This window comes from Stegostoma tigrinum, chromosome 2, assembly GCF_030684315.1.
Source record: "Stegostoma tigrinum isolate sSteTig4 chromosome 2, sSteTig4.hap1, whole genome shotgun sequence".
Taxonomy (NCBI): domain Eukaryota; kingdom Metazoa; phylum Chordata; class Chondrichthyes; order Orectolobiformes; family Stegostomatidae; genus Stegostoma; species Stegostoma tigrinum.
Genome location: NC_081355.1, coordinates 31,325,247 through 31,345,108, shown reverse-complemented (window position 1 = coordinate 31,345,108; position 19,862 = coordinate 31,325,247). Strand labels below are relative to the sequence as shown.

At 39.5% G+C, this 19,862-nt stretch overlaps 1 protein-coding gene across 2 annotated transcripts in view; it reads left to right on the top strand.

Moving 5' to 3' along the window:
- The window catches only part of LOC125467244 (transcription factor E2F3), a 41,941-nt gene that overhangs the window by 3,174 nt on the left and 18,905 nt on the right, over nt 1–19,862 (top strand). For both annotated transcript variants that reach the window (XR_009446979.1, XM_059653114.1), the window contains exon 2: nt 18,106–18,217. Coding sequence is in view for 1 of the 2 variants with exons in the window: in XM_059653114.1 (XP_059509097.1) it covers nt 18,106–18,217 (112 nt within the window). In the remaining variant the exon portion in view is untranslated. The remainder of the gene's footprint in view (nt 1–18,105; nt 18,218–19,862) is intronic.

Sequence of the window (19,862 nt, the reverse complement as noted above, 5' to 3'; positions counted from 1 at the left end):
CTATGGCCAGGGACAAGACTGAACCAGATAAGGGGATTGCTAAAGGAGTGCTGGAGAAACCTGAGTCCTTGTACATGTAAAAGTTTGAGGTTGAAAGACTGCAGGCAAGGTGAACTCACTGGCTATAGCACTGTGCTGGGTGCGGGGCAGGGGGGAGCAGTATTCATTTTTAAGGAATGAAAAGGAATATATTTTGAGGTAGCTGATGGTGTATTGAAAGGATATTACTCTTCACAGCTGAGAATTTGGTTTCTTAAGTATGTATAACTTGGTTTACCAAGATTTCTGTCTTGCTCCAACAAGATATTAGAAGGAAATGGCATGAACTTTGTGATCTACGTGGGGAGCAACAATATAGCAAAATATCTATCCTTGTTATACCTTGGGCATCTGGAGACATTAGAGACGACCATAAAAGTGGTAAATTCTGGGTTGCTACCTTGACCACTATTAAATTGGCATTCAGTCAAAGGAATCTAATTGTTGAATGCATGACTGAAGGACAGGTGATATTCACAATAATGTTAAAAGTTAGGAATGAGTAGGCCAATTGCCCATCAAGCCTGCTCCACCATTCAATATCATCATGACTGATCATCCAACTACAAACTCTGCTCCTCCTTTCCCCACAGACTTTTGATCCCTACTGCCCTAAGAACAGTATCTAACTCCTGATTGGAAATGTTTAATGTTTTGGCCTCAACTGTTTTGTGTCAAAGAATTCCTCAGACTAATCACCCTCTGGGTGAAGAAATTTGTTTTCAACTCCGTCTTAAATTGGATTTGATTTGTTATTGTCATGTATACCAAGGTATAGTGAAAAGTTTAGTTTTGCGTGAAGTACAGTGGATCATAGCATACAAAGTGCATTAGGGTAATAGAACAGAGCAAAGAATACCATGTAATGGACTTGGAATCGTTCTACACTTGCAAAACTCCATTTTAAGATATGTAAGGATAAGATCTGCTCTCAAGCTTGCAAATAGTCACTGTGCTTCAGCACCCTCTTGAATCTGCCTACCCTGTATCCTTTGAATGTGACGTCTGGTTCTGGACTCACCAGTCATCAGGTACATCCTTCCTGGCTAGTCCTGTGAAAATTTTATACGTTGCTGGGATCCCCCACGCATTCTTGTAAACTTCAGCGGTTATTGTCTTAGCCAATCTCCACCGCATCCTTCTTACCTGAAGATTGAAGGATGCAGAACGTTGGGAAGGACAGCAATTGAGGACTGTCATTAGTGTTAGTACAACAGAGAGGATAACCTAAATTCAGGAAACCAGAATGCAGAAACTGTTCAGCTAAAAATGAGAAAGCTATGAAGTCACTTGGTGTGAGAAAATGTAAGTTTACAAAGCAATAGGATATGGTGCCCTTAAAGGCAGCTGTTTGGATAACGATAGTTGAAATGGGGGTGAGTGTATAAGCATGGGTGGGGGGAGAAAAGCAGCAAATAGCGTCAAAGGATGGAAGAAGTGGTCTTTTTAAAAAGACCACAATTGATGGCTCATTATATGAATAGTTACTGTATATGGAACAAAATAAATCAATTAATGACTGAAATAAGATCAAACTTAGGAGCTGAATATTCATGAATATGCAACTTTTTTGAAAGAACAGCTTGAAGGAATGGGTTGTGAATAGGTGGGTTGGCATAGAATAAATGATCTTGGATCAGGAAGGCATAAAATCTGGATGAGTGGAGGTAAGAAATAACAAAGGGATCAAGGCACTGGTGGGAGTTGTCGAAATGTCCCAGTTAGTAGCTATATGGTGGAATAGCTAATGAGTTCTTGTGAAAACGTCAGTTGATCATAGTGACTTTAAAATTTGTGGAGGTTTGTAAAGTCAAATTGGCAAAGGTAGCCACAAAACAGAAGTCAGTTTGTTCAGTTGCTGTTACCTAGATCAATTTTGAATCTAACCAGGAGCAGGCTATTTTGGATCTGGTGATATATAATGAGGTGTGATAAATGATGTCAGTGTAAAAGATCACAAGAACACTGACCATATCATGGTAGAATTTAGCATTTGGTTTGAGATGAGAAAACGTGAGTTGAAACAACTAAATTTAGATGCAAGTAATTACATAGGAACAAGGGCAGTGTTGCCTGTGGCGGTTTGGGAAAGGAGATTAGCAACAAATACAATTGAGGGCAATGGCAAAATTTAAGAAAATAGTTCATCCTCACAAAAGGGTTTACCCCAGTGAGAAAGAAAGATCCTAGGAAAGTGATAAGCCAGCTGTGGTTAACCAGGGAACTTAATATTTTCAAATTGAAAGAAAAATGCAAGATGGCAAAGATTAGTGGTAAGCCAATGGATTGAGAGTTTTAAAGCCAATAAAAGATTACCCAAATACGACCAAAAAGGGAGAAAATAAACAGAGCAAACTTGCACTTGACATCAAGATGAACTTAAAAGAACTACTTTCAATGTATAAAATGGGAGAGGTGACAGTGAAAGTAGCTTCTTTAGAGGAAGATGCTGAAGAAATAATGGAAAACCATGAAATGACCGAAGAGTTGAATAAAGCCTTTGCATCAGTCTTCATGGTAGAACATACTAATAAGATTACATAAATGTATCAAAGTGCAAAAGGAGAAGAGGAAATGAACGCCATAACTATCACTAGAGAAAAACTACTAGAGAAACTAATCGGGCTAAAAGCTTGTCCTAGTTGGAATGCATTCTGAAGTGCTAAAGGAAGGAGCTATAGAGACACTGGACGCACTAATATTACCAAAATCCTTGGATTTTGGAAACGTCCTGGAGAACTTGAAAACTACCAATGTAACAAATTTATTCAAAAAGGAGGGAGACCCAAAAAATTAACTATAGGTCAGTTAGCTCAACATCTATTATTGGGGAAGTGTTGGAGTGTGTAAAGAATGTTATAAAGCAGGGCATTTGGAAATGCATAATATGATCAAGCATGGTTTCATGAAGGGGAAGTTGTGCATGACAAATCTAAGATTCTTTGAAGTGGTCAAAAGCAGGATTGATAGAGGAAGCAGTGAATGTAATATGATTTGAATTTCCAGAAGACATTTGATAAGGTACTATGCATTAGGCTACTTAATAAGATAAGAGCCCATGATGTTGAAAGTAGCCTCTTAGCATAAATGGAGGATTGGCTAATAAGAGGAAAGAGAGTTGGAATAGGAGGGACATTTTCAAGACGGTAACTTAACTGTTGGGATTAGAGCTGGGGCCATTGTTATTAATATAATTTGGATGTGGGAAGTGAATACATGGTAGCTAAGTTTGTGGATTACACACAAATTGGTGGAAGGCAATTGGTGAGAATGACAGCCTGTCTGCCAATATACAGACGAAGTATTTGGCCAAGATTTGGCAGTTGGAATAACATGGAGGGAAATCTGATGTTATGAACTTTGTTCAAGGATAGAGTAGCTGAATATTATTTAAATGGAAAAAGACAATAGAAAGCTGCAACGTAGATGAATTTGGGAATCCTTGTTCGTAAACCTTAAGTCTAGCATCCAAGTTCAGAGAATGGTGAAGAAAAGTGGAATATTGGCCTTTCCTTTCAAAGGAACAAAACATATAAATTGAGAAGTCCTGGTAAAATTATATAGTCAGACCATATCTGTTCACTGAACATTTTTTCCTCTTATCTAAGGAAGGAAATGCTGGCATTGAAGCTGGTCCAGAGAAGATTGATCTTGGACATGGAGAAGTTGTCTTTTAGAAGTAGTGGATAAGTAGCTTGGATCTGTATCCATTGGAGTATGGAAGGATGAGTCAATCTTATTGAAACATAGAAAATTCTTAAGAGGCTTGATAGGATAGATGCTGAGTTTGTCTCCTGTCCTTGGAGAATTTAGGCCAGAGGGCATAATCTTGGACTAAGAGACCCCCTATTTGAGACATGGATGAAGAGAAGTTTCTTCTGCAGTGAATCTGCAATTCTTGATTGCAGAGAGCTAGCAAATGTGGGTGGTTAAGAATATTCAAGGCTGACATAAACTGATTTCTAATTAGTAAGGGCAGCGAAGGTTATTGGTAAAGGGTAGGAATGTGGAATTGCGGATTATTGGGCCAGCTATGATCTCATTGAATGGTAGAGCAGACTTGGTAATACTTTGCTAAATGGCTTACGTCGGCCATACATCTTAAGGACTACTTTATGAAATTGAATCATAGAATTCCTACAGTGTGGAAGCAGTCCATTTGGCCCATTGAGTCTATGCCAACCTTCTGAAGAGCATCCCACCCAGACCTACCACATCCCTGTAAACGTGCATTCACCACCACCACCTTCCCACCCCACCCCTTCAGGAAGTGGAACTCCTTGATCTGGCATGAAGGCCACGGTATGTTGCCTTCATAGCAAGAGGATTTCATTATAGGTGCAGGGATGTCTTGCTGCCACTGTACAAGGCATTGATAAGACCACTCCTGGAGCACTCTGTGTGGTTTTCATCTTATTAACTGAGAATGGATGTTCTGGTTGTTGAGGAAATGCAATGAAGCTTTACCAGACTGATTCCTGAGAAGGCAGGAATGACATGGGGAGAGACTGGATCAGTTAAAAGTATATTCACTGGGCTTTAGAGTGAGGGTGATTTCATTGAAACTTGTACAAGTTTCAAACAGGTTGGACAGGTTGGTCACAGAATGGATGTGCTAAATGATTGGGAGATGAGAAATGGTGTCACACTGAGGATATGGGGGAAGCCTTTTGGGACTGAGATGAGACAATACTTCCTTGTCCAGAGTGGTGAGCTTGTGGAATTCTCTGCAATAGGAAATTTGAGGCCAAAACATTGAAGACTTTCAAGGAAGATGTAGATATCATTCTTAGGACTAAAGGAATCAAAGGAAATGGGGAGAAAGCAAGAACAGGTGATAGAGTTGGATGCTCATATTGAATGGCAGAGCAGGCTCGAATAACCTACTCCTCCTGTATGTATGTTTCTATGTAAAATGGCTCTGCCATTTTCAGTGTGTCCACTTTCAGTGTGCTTAGGAATTCCACTTGCAATATTTGCTGACCACATGTGTTCTTTGCAAGTGATTAATGAGATGCGCACATGCCTGATATCTATTTTGTCTGTACTGTTGTGCAAGTAATTGGCACACAACAGAAATCCACATCAGTTGATGTTTATTTTGGTTTATTTTCCAAGAAGACTATTAACATGCAAAACTTTGAACAGCATGACAGATTAGGGTCACTTTTAACGGTGCCTTTGGCTTTCAGTGCAATACTGAACTCAGTCTGTGCATGGAAACAGTTGCTTATTGCTATATTTGCATATGCTTCCCAGAAGAGACCAATTACTTTGACAATTTACTGAGTTCTTATCAGAATGCAACTGAAAAAGTTTTGATATTCTAGGATTTGCTCCATAGCACAGGATATTGATTCTCTCTACACTTGTGCTACGTCCAAATCGGGAAGATTTCAATGTTAGATTTTAAGCCAGACCTTTTATAGGAGTTCCTGCATCTGTCAGTGGAAAAGCAAATATGCATTGAATTCCTGTGTAACATTATTATGTACCAATTTTTGGTGTGTGCGTTAGTTTGACATATTAACTTGTGTGTATGAATTTAATTGTGAACTTCATAGATGAACATAGATTCTTGGGTTGGGGGAGGGATTTTGAAATAACTTGCTCTCGTGATTTGCAAGTCTTAATGCTCTGATAAGGGTTAACTTTATGAAGTATTTATTCCTGTAACATTCTTTGGTTATAGATTAATGTTACCTGAGGTAACTTAAAAAAATTCCATGCTGTGCCTTATTGGTGTTGAGTGGGCATGATTTTTATTCTAGTTGGCTTATTTTGCTGAATAACGTTTCTTGGTGAGGTGAAGACTCCATTACTACCTCCTTGAGTTTTAGCAATGTTTCCTAACTCTACTCTGACGCTCAGTACTTGTACTTCTGCTTTCTTCTTTGTCTATGTATTTTAGGTGTCAGGAATTCGGTGCTTCCTACAGAATTTTTCTCTCCATCCTCTGTGGTTTGAGAAGTCCATTGAAATAATCAATATGTATGACAATGCTTGGATCCAACTGTTGTAATTTCAAATTGGCAGAGCAGTGTGTTTGTTGAGCACTCAAGTATATCAGTTTGACCCAAATCTTTTACTAGAAGGATACATATCTTTCAGCCATGGCATTCTCAGTCCAGGAAAACACTTTGTGAAGTTGATATATAATTCATCTTCATCGAACAGCATGTATTGAGTTAATCCTCCATTACCTATGTAGAAGGAAACTTTAGAAATATGCTTTAAAATGAGACATTGTTTAGCAACAACAGAACTTCCATTTATGGAGATGTTAATTGAGTATAACATCTGTTTGACAGTACTAACCAAACAGAATTTGGCATTGAATGCTGCAGACACTGGGACAAGTGACAGAATGGTTGGCAATTAATGAGGTTTTCATGGAGTGACTTTGGAGTGGAGAGTGATACAGAAGAGCTTTATATGGAGAATAGTTGGTCCTAAGCACTTAGAGGCACATTCAGCATTGGTGGGGTGATGAAAATTGTATATGCTTAAAAGGTCAGGTTTGGAGTAGTCTGCAAACTTTCAAAATTTATCAGGCTGGATGAGATTGCATCCACTGGAATGAATGGGACCAGGAAGTGAATTTGGATACTTTGTGGATATTGAATTTAAAACTGTTGTTTGCCACTGAAATAATTGGACAATAGATGCAACCATTCATTTGCAATGATACATAGATGCTGTTGGGGAATCTAAGGAAGGGCACCTGTGTGCAAGTTCTGCTTCTGTTTAATGGGTCTGATCTTCAAGTTCCTGAGAATAAGAAGTGAAACAGAGTTGAGGTTTTAGCTTTTACCGTTGTGCATGATGGTATTGAATGGTACTTTTTAAACTGGCTTGATAGGTCTGTTCCTTTGATTTGTGTACTTAGGTTAATATTTTGAAGGAGGTTGCATTCCAGGTGACCACAGTGTCCTTTAAGACCAATATTACCCTTTTAAAAGAGGCTGCATTTTTGATGTTAAAACTCTCTGGTCCTTCACTTCCATTAAACTGTGTTGCAAGTTTCTGCGTTGAAACCAAATTGTGACCTTGTGAAGGTTGTTCTTGTGACTGGCCAATTTTTAATGAAAATCTGATTTGTTCCCCTGATTATTGCAACAGCATCCAGCAGATGTAAAGTTTTCAATCTCTAAGGACCAGTTTCTGAAGGGCCTGCCTTGTGTGTGGGGTGAATAAGAGCTTTGCCCATCTGGCAGGTTTGTGACAGAAGGAGTTGTATGTTCATGTTGGTTCAGTATGTGAAGATCACCATTTTACCTATGGTGTTAGATGATTATGTATCAGCATGCCAGTTTGCTAAATTAGTATCTTTTTCAAATGCCTTTTATGTGTAACTTTTGCACTCAGAAGTTTGAAAGGATTTATGTGCCTGTACAGTTAGTACTTCTACGTTATGAACTTTGATAATTTGGCTTCTGACAACAGTGGCACAAGTCTTGGCAGAATGGTAGATTTACTTGTGCATGTTCTTGATTTTTGTACAAAATCTACACCAAAGGAGCAGTGTTAATACCCTACACTGGACTCCCCAACTCAAATTTTTTCTGCACTGCTTCCATATCCCTTTATTTCATTCTCCCTAAATGTCATTATTGCTGTCAGCTTCAACCATTCCTTGTGTATTGCTGTCATTAGTGATTTAGATTTGACTGTTTCAGTTTTAGTTTCTAGTAAATTGTGTCTGCCTTGTTTTTCCTATGAATATGAATGGCCCTAAATTGTCTTAGCTGACTTGTACGCCTTTGTATATTTTTGAGCAATCCTCTTTTTATAATTAGTATTATTTGCAAATGTTAGCACTAAATCTAGGCTGTTTGAGTATGCAGTGAATGATGGGGCATGTATCATTTTGGGAATGCACTTACCATTTCTAACAGTTTGTGAAACTTTGCTAAACTTGTCACTCTTTATTTTTGAACTGGAACGATTTTCACTGTTGCTGGAGTCTGTCATGAGTGTCTTTGTGGCACCTTATCACAGGCTATCTGAAAGTTGAAAAATGTCCCATCGACTAATCTGCTCTTGTCTACTTCCTGTCATGACTTTGTTCAAACTTTTTCAGTCCAAATCTGAATTATTCAGTGGCATAAAAAGGTCAGTTTGGATTTGTTGTATCTGTTTCTTGGTTCTGTTATACTGAAGTTTTTTCTGTTTAAAAAATTAATACTTACCATTTATTGTTGAAATAATCCAATCTGCTAATTGAATAGCAGAGTAATAACCTAAGCTGCTCACTTAGATTTGGATTTTAGGTTGCTTTCTTTATAGGAAAGTGCAATAGACTGTACAGGTCCTCTTGAGTAAATGCAGTGTTACTGCAGCCATTAGTGAAAGGTATAGAATGCATTGTTGTAACACAGATTAGACTGTGCTGAAGTATTGAAATGCAGTGTTTGCTGCCCGAAATATTTACTAGCTGTGGTTGGTGAAAGGGAGGAAATTGATCCATAAGTTCCTCTTTTATAGTTTTTTCACAGTGGGGTGTGCTCTGAAATAGTTCTTAGCTAAAATGTTTGCTTTATGCCTAGGGCCGTGCACCAGAGCTTATCTTTCCTGCGAATTGATCTTGGAATCTCTCTCAAATAGGTTTCCATTATTTCCACAGAATTAAAACTTTTGAATCTTTCATGTGTGAGCAGTGCTGGTAAGGCCAGCATCTGTTTCCCTCCCTAATTTCCCTTGAGCTAATGGTAAGCTGTCTTGAACTGCTGCAATCTATTTAGTGTTTGGGAGAGATTTCCCACACTTTGACACCACAGCAATAACTGGTTAGTGATGTGGTTCTGTGTCAAGATGGTGAATGCCCTCTAGGGGGCTTGCAGATGATGGCATTCCCCTGTACCTGCTGTTTTTGTGTCGTTCCTTGAGCTAGCTATCACAGATGTTAAATGTACTGTTCAAGGAACTTCGGTGAAGTGCTATTGAGTAACCTGTATATTATGCACACTGACTACTGTAAGTTGGAGAATGTGAAAGATTATTTCCACTTTGCTGGCTATTTTTATCTTGAACTACAGTCAGCTTTCAGTATTTGCAAATGGACACTATTCCATCAAACCGCTGACTTGTGCTTTGATAGTGGCCAGGCACTGACAAAACAAGAGCTGTTATTGGTACAGAGTTCCAAGCCTCAAACCTGCTCTTGTAGCCATGTTATTTGTATGGCTCATCCAGTTAAAGCTCTGCTCAGTTATAGCCCTTGGGCAGTGGGCTATTCAGTAGTGGTAATGCCAGTGAATATTGTGGCGAGTATTGTAAGATTCTGTTTGTTGGAGATGGGCATTACCTGCATTTCTGTGGTGTGAATGTTATTTGCCACTTAGCTGCTCAGGCCTGAATGTGGACTCCTTAGCTGCTGAAGCAGTCACAATTGGTGCTGTATACTCTGCAATCTTTTGTGAATTTTCCAATTTTTCACCTTGTGATTGAGGGAAGAAGCCTAATGAAGTGGCTGAAGATGGTAGGACCCAAAATTCTGCAACAATGCCCTGAATTGAGGTGTTTGGCTCCAGCAACCAAAGCCACCTTCCTTCGAGCTCAATAATTTGAAACTAGGGAGAGCTTCATCCTTGATTCCTGTTGACTGCAGTTTTACCAGAGCACCTTGTCAACATCCTAGGTCAAGTACTGCGATGTTGTCAAAATCAGCCACTTGTACCTCTTACTCTGGAGGGGGTTTAGCTTTGTTAACGTTCGGGTCTATGTTTTGACGAGCTCAGCCAGGCGACCTTGGTTAAAACTCAGCCTGACTCATGGTGAGCAGGCTATTGTTGTTTAAGTGCCACCTCATAGCATTATTGGCATCTTTTTTTAACTTCACTGAACTGTAGACTGGGGTGGTAACTGGCCAGTTTAGATTGCTTTGTTTCTGTTGACAGGATTTACTGCACCATTGTCAGGAAGCTTCCAGTGCTGTAGCTGTACTGGTACAGCATGACTAGGGGTGCAGTTAACTCCGGAGCACGAGTCAAAAAAAATTTCCTCTGCCGGTATGGTTGAAGGCAGACCTGTGTGCACCTTAGCTACAAAGGTGGAAGACAACTTCAGTAGCAAGGTGGTAGCAATCATTGTGGTCTCGTGCATCAACACTTGACCACCAGTCTGTTAAGATCATTATGTAGTGATGTCCCAAGATCCCCACGCAGATATCTACAAAGTCCATTTATCAAACTGACATTGGTGAGTTGGAAATTATTGTGAACCTGGGAATGTTTCATTGATCTGCTTACAGGCAATGGATGCATATGTAGTATTTGGGCACCTGTCTTAGGACAATGCTCAAAATGGTTATCCGTGCTGTACTCTGGGCTACCAGCAGCAGAAGAACTGGTCAACATAATATGTGACCAACCCCATTTCTCTCTACCATTATCAAGTCAAGAGATTGACCCGAGTTCATCCAGTGTTAGAGAACATGCCAGGAGCAGCACTAGATGAACCTAAAATGAGGTGCCAACCTGGTGAAGTTATAGCGCAAGATTGGACAGGAACATCTCTCTCTGCATTGTCATTTTCAGGATACGCTTTGCTCACTCCAAATGAGGAAGGGAGTATGAAAAGTGTCTCAATAGTAGATTGTCCTGCCTTTCTCCTGGCTGGGGTATTGTACTTGGAAATCATTTATTGACAGTGACCCGTTTTGCCCTTGAGGGTGGGGTCTTGGGTACACTTGCAACTTCACACTTGTATAAATGAAAGGTAGCTACAGCTCAGGCGCAGTCAGTATGCATCACTGTCATAAGCCCTAATCCTTGATACTGATGCAGCTGTTAAGGAGAAGTTCTGTTCTGACCTTGGAGAAATCTCCACTGCTGTACCAAATGAAGAAAAGATCATTCTTCTAGGAGTATTAACATCAGGTTGGAAAGGAACCACTGGGGAGAAATCAGGGTGAATGAAGCTATGTAAATTAATCCTCCTGCTGTCAGTGTGCACTTGGCATGATTTTATCACAACATCTTCCAGCTGGATGACAAATGCAAAACCACGTGAAGGTATTCTGGATCAAAGCACTGACTCCCTCCTGGAATATTTGTTTGTTAAAGATGCAAGTGATGTCTGTGTCACTTGATGTGTATATGGCTGATGCCTTCTCGATAAATCAGTGGTGTTGGATCAATGAAGTGCATCCACCCCAGACCCAAACATCCAAGAGGAAGAAGATCGCAGCCTGACTGAAATGAGGAATTTCAAGTACAGCTCACAACCAATCTGGGAACTTTTCGTGTATCTGACTTAAATCAAGGTGAGTGGGATGATATAAACTCAGCTGTACTAGATGTTTATGCCAAGACCACTTGGTTCAAGCAAAATCATCATGACTATTGAGCGAAACATTTGAAAATGTTTGACCTTCTAGACTAGGGGGAAAAAAAAGTACCCTCCCTGGCAGAATAGCCCAAGGTCACAATTTTGCTAATGTAGTTTTCTTAAAGCTCAAATCTGACACCTAAACACACATCTGGAATATTAAGGACATGGTGGGAGAAAACAGTCAGAAATTCAGTAATGCTGACTGTGTGTGCATTTGTTGATATGCAAAGCTTTTATGAAGACTTACAGGGTCTCCTTGAGACATAAGTCAAATAGCCAAAATCTCCTTTGCACACAGGATATTGGCCAATGTCACCCTTATGGAAGGCAATGTTGGAGTGAACTGTGAATGCACATTGGCAGCTGTTGCCTGTAACCTGGCTATTGCCAAGTACCCTGTGGTTGAATCCTTGGGTAAACTAACATCAATGAGAAAGCTACAAGAAGCAGACAAAGAACAAAACCTGCAGCACTGATGTTTCACCGTAAAAGTTGATGATTGGTTATCTTATGTTCAGATCATGATTTCAGTGTTCGTATGGATTTTGTAATCCTACCAACTTTGGAGTGGAGTAGTTTTAGGTATCCTTGAAGGAGGATAAAGCATGTTGTGCCAACGATAGAGAAAATGGACATTTGTCCTGAATCATTTACTTCCTGTGCCTGAGCAAACCTAATGGAAACAATGGCTCTGTTGTGACATTTATTTCCGTGTAGACCCCAAGAAAAATGTTGAACAATAGCAGGAACTCTTCATTGCATTTGTTGACCTGACGCAAGCACTTGTGACAGTTGTGAATCCCTGTATGTTTTAAAGATTTGGGTGTCGATGACGCGTCACAATCTAGCAACTGCTTCATGATATGACTGCAACTGTCTTGAATGGGAGATCTGAAACCTTTTTCAAAATCAGGCTGGTGTTAAGCAAGGCTCTGTGATAGCCGCTATTACTGTATGCGTGCTATTCATCACCTCTGATTAACTGTTTTCTGAAGTCAGTATTGATTATTGCCTAGATTCAAAACACTTTGGCTTTAGTTAGCATTTTCAGGCTGAGTTTATCACTGTAGACATTGCATGATCTGCAGTGCCATTGCCTGCTCTGTACCAAATTTACAAGTCATCCTCAAAATCTTCAATATTGAATACAAGAGATTTTGCCTGGTTGAATTTCGCTTCAAAAAAGTCTCAGGCCACATTTCTTTAGCCAGATATTCTATTTCTGATGTGTATAGACTATGGGATATGTTGAACACTTCACATACCATGGCACCTATCTTTCTGAAAAGGCTACTGTTAATGAGAGAATGCAACATTGCATTAGCTGTTCCAACAACTATGATTAGTATTTGACAACTAAGATGTCCTCAAGTTAATGACAGTTAACTCGATCACCTGTCATTCTTCTGAACTTGAATGAATAAAGACCTAACCTGTTCAGCTGCTCTTGATAAGACAACCCTTTTTATACCAGGAATCAGCCAAGTGAATTTTTTTGGATGACCTCCGGTGCCATTATAGCCTGCCTTAGATGTGGTGATTTAAAGCTTTTGGCAGAGATGGCATTCTGGATCTTGTCGGTGGCAGTGGGGGCTGCTTCTGTGTGTTTCCTCGTTGTGGCTTTGGGGACATCTTCAGTACCTGTAGAATAAGGCAGTGTTCTTTAGCCACTAATGGAATCGAGCAGTGGTTGGAACAAAATGAAATCTGTCTAAATTAATGCCTTAATGAAGAGGGTCTAGGACCAAAATGTCGGCTTTCCTGCTCCTCTGCTGCTTGGCCTGCTGTCTTCATCCAGCTTGTAATCCCTTAATTTTATATACATTACTGATTTGTATGTAATTAAAAGCATGCTGGATTAATTGTGGTAACTTGTATACATTTTACTCTATTTTCATAAATAGATGTGTCAATAAATTATTCTGTTGGAGTAAATTGTACAGAGTATGCAAGTATGGCCCCAATACCACCCTGTGTAGTCATAACATAACTTCCCTTATTTTGAAGCTCCAACCCCTAAGCACTGAAGGCCAAAATTCCATTTGCTGCCTTTTTTTTTGCTTGCACCTGCATGCTTTCATGCACAAAAGTATTCACTTTGTTTTTGAAGCTGGCTTCAAGGACACTCATTCTGATAAATCTGCAATAGACTACAAGAGACAGGATGCTGCCCTGATGGCTGAAAAGCACCTCATTTGCCAGATCAAGTATTTTGATTCTGTAGCGTCCTGCTGTAGGTCTAGTCCAACAGATAGGATATTCAGGTTTCTTAGTGACGCTACTGAGGCATTCTTGGGTATTGGAGCTACCACAACACACTTGGGTGTCCTTGCTATTCCTATTGCTTCTTTCAACTGGTATTCAACATGGATTACAGCTGTCAGCTGAGGAGATGGCGTAATCAGATTGGTTGGAACTGTGTGGCAGCCACAATGTATCCTCTTCATCGTCCAATTTGAAACTGCTGGTTTAGTTTTAATCTTAACTACCTGATTATAACCAGAATATTTCCAGTAATAGCTTAAGTAAAAATTCCAAATGCTGTGAGGACTTGAATCAGATAGCATCTGCAAAGTGGTAAGCAGAGTTAACATTGCAGGTCTTTTTTGAAGCACTTTCTGCTTTTACTTAATTTCCAGCATCTAGAGTAACCTGCTGTAGCTTCTGTTCCTATGCTGTGGAATTCCTGTTGTTTACTGTGTATACGTTATCTACAGGCAAGAAGCTTGCTTTCATACGTGGGCTAATAGCAGCCAGCTCTCTGTTGCCACCTCTTTTAAAGACCTTTTTTGGTCTCTGTATTATGAGCTTGTTCAACCTCCTGGCTCTGCTTAAACTAAATGGTGGGAGGGTTAGGGCTGTCATCTTGGGCCTCTATCAAACATCAACCCTCACTACTGACTGTATCCTTATTTTTGACCACTGTCAGGCAGAGCTATTTGGTTGGTTGTGGCTAAGATGCTCAACTCAAATGTGAGCAGTAGTTGTATCCTCATTCCCTTCATAAAGATTTGCTAGCTTTTACCTTTTTAATAAATTGCTCATTTTGAGTTCTTAATTCAGGATACCAACAGTCACTTGGTAGCATGCAAGTTGAATACTGCTAAGAAAAACCACTACCGAGGCATCTGTTTTTCGTTCATCAAGCAGAATTGCCAAGAATATTGAAAGGAATGATTTATACTGCATGAGAAGGTGCTTGTTGGTTGATGAATGGCCTCTGACAGTAGGGATGTTGCCGTGGTTAAATTTAGGACACCCATTTGAGTCTAGGTGTAATTGATTGAGTATTCATTTTTTGTACATTTTGAAGGAAACAAACATTTAGGCTTCTGATCACCCTGCTGATACATACTTAAAGGATTTACTACTGCTTGTTTTTCTGGACATTGGTGTCTTCTGGTACAAATGTTTGAATAAAGGGGCTGTATAATTGCAAGGTTGTGGTGTTTCTCCTACACTCCAGAATGTATAGAAGTATATAGTCAGTAGATTCTGACTGCTGAAGTGTTGAAGTGTCTAGCATTGTGTATTCTTGGTGTTTAGTTTTCAAAAGGGTAGTAAAATTAAAGCACCTTAAGATTTCGTACACACTTTGGGAAGCATTCATTGGAAAATAAAATTAGTGTAAAACACCATCTATTTTGGGGAATTCTTTCCCTATTTACAAATACTGTGAACTTCTGAAATGCATGATGACTGTTGTAACAAGTGAGGCAAGTCTCTGAACCAAATCATTTAATCAAACATGTTTATTTGCTGTACGTTGTGAAGGAGAATTGGGTATGCAGAAACAATTTTAGGGCAATTTTCAACAGATTTGAAAGGTGTCCTAAATCTACACTTTAGACCTCCCAACAGTTCATTTGCCAATAAATTTTGATTCGGGTGGCTGTCTTGGATTGACTTGAGTGCAATTATAAAACTTGCAATGTCTGTTTTATTGGATGACTGCAGTAAATACAGATAGTGTTCCATGTTTCTGAATTGATCGCCCTGTAGGATTCATGATTCAGCTGAATTCCACTGCTCAGAATTGAGAAATTCTATGGTTCTTCATGCTAAATTGTGTATAACGGAAGTGGTGTGCATATAGAGGTGCGAAGACTGAGTGCTGTTAATTCACTTATGTGCAAATGTAGTAGACAGCCAGAGAACATTGTATGTATGACTTTGGGAGCCCACTTTACATATATTTGGTGTACATAGAGCATGCACAAGAGAGAATGATGCACATGCAGAGTGGGTATACTTGAAAGTGGCTGTTGGGATTCATGGGCAGATTTGCCAGGAATTAAGAAACATGACGTAAATGAAACTTTGCAAGCAGTTTCCCACATTTTGGTGCACCATTTGTGTTTTAGGATGAATTCTCTCTGCTGTTTTCGTGATGTATGAGCTATATGGTAAATTTGCTGTCAGTCCTTTCTCCTTGTCTGGTGTGCTTGAAGGAGTCTCGTGAGCAGAGTCTCTTGTCTTAAACAAGATGTGGTTTATTGCATAATAGTTACGTTGCAACAGTGTTTATCATATTAGACTCTTGAGGAGGGCTGAGATCATAGGGCTTATCTTTTGAGATCCTAAACTGTTCTGCCCCTAGTCCATGTAACTCAGTGGATGATGCTTCAGGCACTATTCAGTGTTAACCTTTTCAATATTAGCCCTGTATATCCTTTTACAACATTTGAAGTGTGATGTTTTGGATGAGATGTTAAACTGAAGCCCCATTAACCCACTTGGGTTAATGTAAAATGTACCATGAGTCTATCTTGAGGAACAGTAAGTAAATTCTTAGTGTCCTGACCAATGCTTATTTCCCAAATAAGAAAATAGCTTCTCTACCTGAAAGGAGTATTCTACAGAGGCAGATTTATGCTGGGAAGTCTATGACTTAAAGCTGAGGCAGCTGAAAGCATTGCCGCTAATCAACTTGAGTAAGAGGTCAGAGGTAGACAATTGCTGAGTTCTTGGACAATTGGAGGCGGTTACATAAATGGGGATGGCTGAAGCAATGGAGAGGTGAATGATTACGATGCGTAGTACAGATGTGTGCATGTTACTGAGGTTTTCAACCCATTATTCATTTATATATTTGGTTAGTATTGAATGCTGTGTACAAGTTGAGTTTGTTAATAAATCGTTGCAATGAAAGTTGTTATCCATGGGATGTAAGGGCTCTTGTGCATTGGTAATGTCTCTGCCACTGATCTCGCTTGATAATACTGTGGTCAAGAGGTGTATTTGTCCTTATTTTTATTTGAAGAAATGTTGAGACCAAGGAGTGGTCTGCTCAAATCTGTAAAGAAAAACACTTTTGACTACTCCAAATGCTGACAGTGTGACGGAACACTTCACTTGTTTGAATGCAGTTGTAACAGCAACCAAGAAACCTGGCACCATTCCGTGCGAAGCAGCCCCCTTGATTAGTGACCCACCCACACCTTCAATGTTTCCACAGTGGTACTGATGCACAGTGACAGTGGTTTGTATTGTTAACAAGATGCACCACTAAAACTCATCAATGCTTCTTTGAGCTACCTTTCAAACCTACTCCCTATAACTTCTATGAAGGGAAAACTTGGCAAGATTCTGCCCCAAGTCCCACATCATGCTGACTTGCAGCTATATCATCCCTTCATTGTAACTGGAAACACTTTCCCAAAAGCACTATGGGAGTGTTAACATCGTATGGACTGTGATAATGTAAGAAGGCTGCTCAGTATCATCACCTCCAGCATAATTGGAGATGGGCAATAAACGTTGGCCAAGGCAGCAATTCCTGCTGCCTGTGAAAGGATTCAGTGAATAAATGTACATCTTTAGAGCCATCTGGTGTCTGGTAGTTGTACCAAGGAAGAAGCATTTTATCAAAGAGCGAAATCAGATCCTCTCCTTTGCTCTGTTCCTCTGTCCTTGGTTCTGACCCCTTGCTTCCCTTAAATGCTTCCAGTAGCAAGTTTAGTCTTGTTACTTTTTTAATATTAATATTATGCATATATGCTCTGCTGGAAGTTATAGTGACTTAGATGTTAATCAGTGATTATTCTGACTCCAGAATTGAACTTGAGGTTAAAATATTTATTACTATTGCAGTTGAATACAGTTGAAGTAAGTCTGGGCCAGGCTGAATTTTCATTTGGTGCAAAAGTGAATGACGTGCTCGTTGCCCATGAGATGACAAAATCCACTTTGGACTGTAGGCATGTTTACAAGGCATTTGAATTTTTAGTGCATTCATTGAATCTGCAGTCATAACTGTTTTGCTTTAGGTTCTTGTTTATGGTTTTGGTCTCAGACTTTTTAAAGAAAAACTTCCAGTATTCTTTGGTGTTGCATTGAATTTTCCACGGTAGGAAAAGTTCTGGTGTTGTACAGCTGTGAGATAACATTGAGTTAGAAATTGTTTAAATTGAAGAACAGTACTATTCAGCTGGAGTTTTATCCTACTTTTGGAAAGTAACCCATAAGACTATTTTGCAAAATTCTTTTGGGCTCCATTTTGTTTTTTAAGACCCTTTCCATCTTGTATTTATCTTGTTTATTTATTTCACATCTGAATCTTAACCTATGCTGCTTAATTCTTTGTAATACTTTCTCAATACTTGCTTTCCAAATGGCCTGGTATACACAACTTGTAAACTTGTATCGGCTCATCTTATATTATGTGACATCTTTAGAGAATTGATGAGACGGGTTGATTGGAAGCATTGTAGTTTACTTTTCTTTCAATAGGCAAAGAGGAGACTGGAGTTGGAAGAAAGTGATCACCAGTATCTGGCTACTGATGTTTGTGCTCCAAAAGGAAAAGGAAGGGTTGCAATGAGAAGCTCAAATAGTCCAAAAAGTAAGTGTAATCTGATCCATCTTAATAGAATAAAAATATTAACAAATTCAAGTTGGAATTTACTCTGATATTTGTGAAGTATTAGATATTGCTGTAATGACTTATTTTCTTTTCAGAAAAAGTTAACTAGTGGGTCCAATAATTGCTGTAAACCTGATTATTATTTGTGACTAGAACACTGGCAAACTAGGTGATTTTGCTTTTCTTTTTTGTGCCAATGTTTTCCTTTAAGACAAATTTTGAACTACATCTGGTGGTTTTTCTTCAGGCAGCTTTAAGTCAAAAGCTGTCAAAGCTCATTCCAGTGATTGGTTAGATAAATTCAAACCCAAGCCTTCATTGACATAAAATAACTTTTTTTTATTATTGAGCTACTGAAAATAATTATTGCTTTGGATAGGCTTTGGGATTAATTTTTTTTAATGTGGGTGGTAACTTCCAACAAACAATTTATCGCATGGGAGCTCTGTTTATTTTTAGAAACTGAAAATGAGCTGTTGATTTGGTTAATTACAGCTGCATTTTTAAGGTCTCTTATCCTTTTGAAAATTAGAAGTTTGCAAAAAAACTGTATAAATGGCCTGATGCTGTGTTCCAAGTTTAACACATTTCACATTTTAAAATCAGCTTGTTTAGAGATGTTACTGCGCAAGTCTGGAGCAGGTGGGAATTGAACTTGGGTTTCCTGGCTGAGAAGTAGGGGCATTACCACTCGTGCAAGAACTTCCTCTCATCCAAATTAATTTTCAAGTTGATTAATTAAAGACCGGGGATGATGCAGAAAACTTACTTTGCATGGTTCCATAAACAGCAGATTTAGTTGAGTGGACCAGTTACCCTGACCTCAAGACTGTCATTGACCATGCCAAAGAAATTGCCTTGCTTTGAATTGTCATATTATTTCAGCCCACTTGAATAAGCAAAAGACAGCTTTTTGTTTGAAAGAGGTGATGTTGACTTTTAAAAAAAAAATAACCTGTTTAGATGTGTTATGACATACCTCTGGAGTAGGTGGAACTTGAAACTGGAGGTAAGGACACTATATCTCTGCAACCGAGAGGTAATGTTAGACAATAGTAGTTAAGCAGGGATGACACATTTTGAGGGCTAATGGTGTGGAACATTACAGTTTGTTATTGTTACAGCTGACTTGGGATGTCTTACTGCTGACAGTGCCAGCAGCATTCCTTTCAGAAGTACAACCTTCATCCATGGTGGCTCAGTGGTTAGCACTGCAGTCTCACAGCACCAGGGGCCCAGGTTCAATTCCAGCCTTGGGCGACTGTCTGCGTGGAGTTTGCACATTCTCCGTGTCTGTGTGGGTTTCCTCTGGGTGCTCTGGTTTCCTCCCACAGTCCAAAAGATGTGCAGGCTAGGTGAATTGGCCATACTAAATTGTCCAGTGTGTTCAGGGGTGTGGGGGTTATAGGGGGAGCAGTCTGGGTGGGAAACTTCAAGGGGTGATGTGGACTCGTTGGGTCGAACAGCCTGTTTCCACACTGTAGGGAATCTAATCTAAAGTACAAGTAACTTTTAAAGTAGGGAAAAGTTGGCATCTATTGATTTGTATTTCACAGCTGACCTGTCTAGGTTGAAATGCCTGTACTATCAAACCTTGGTCGTTATGTTTAAGTGGGGTTAGATG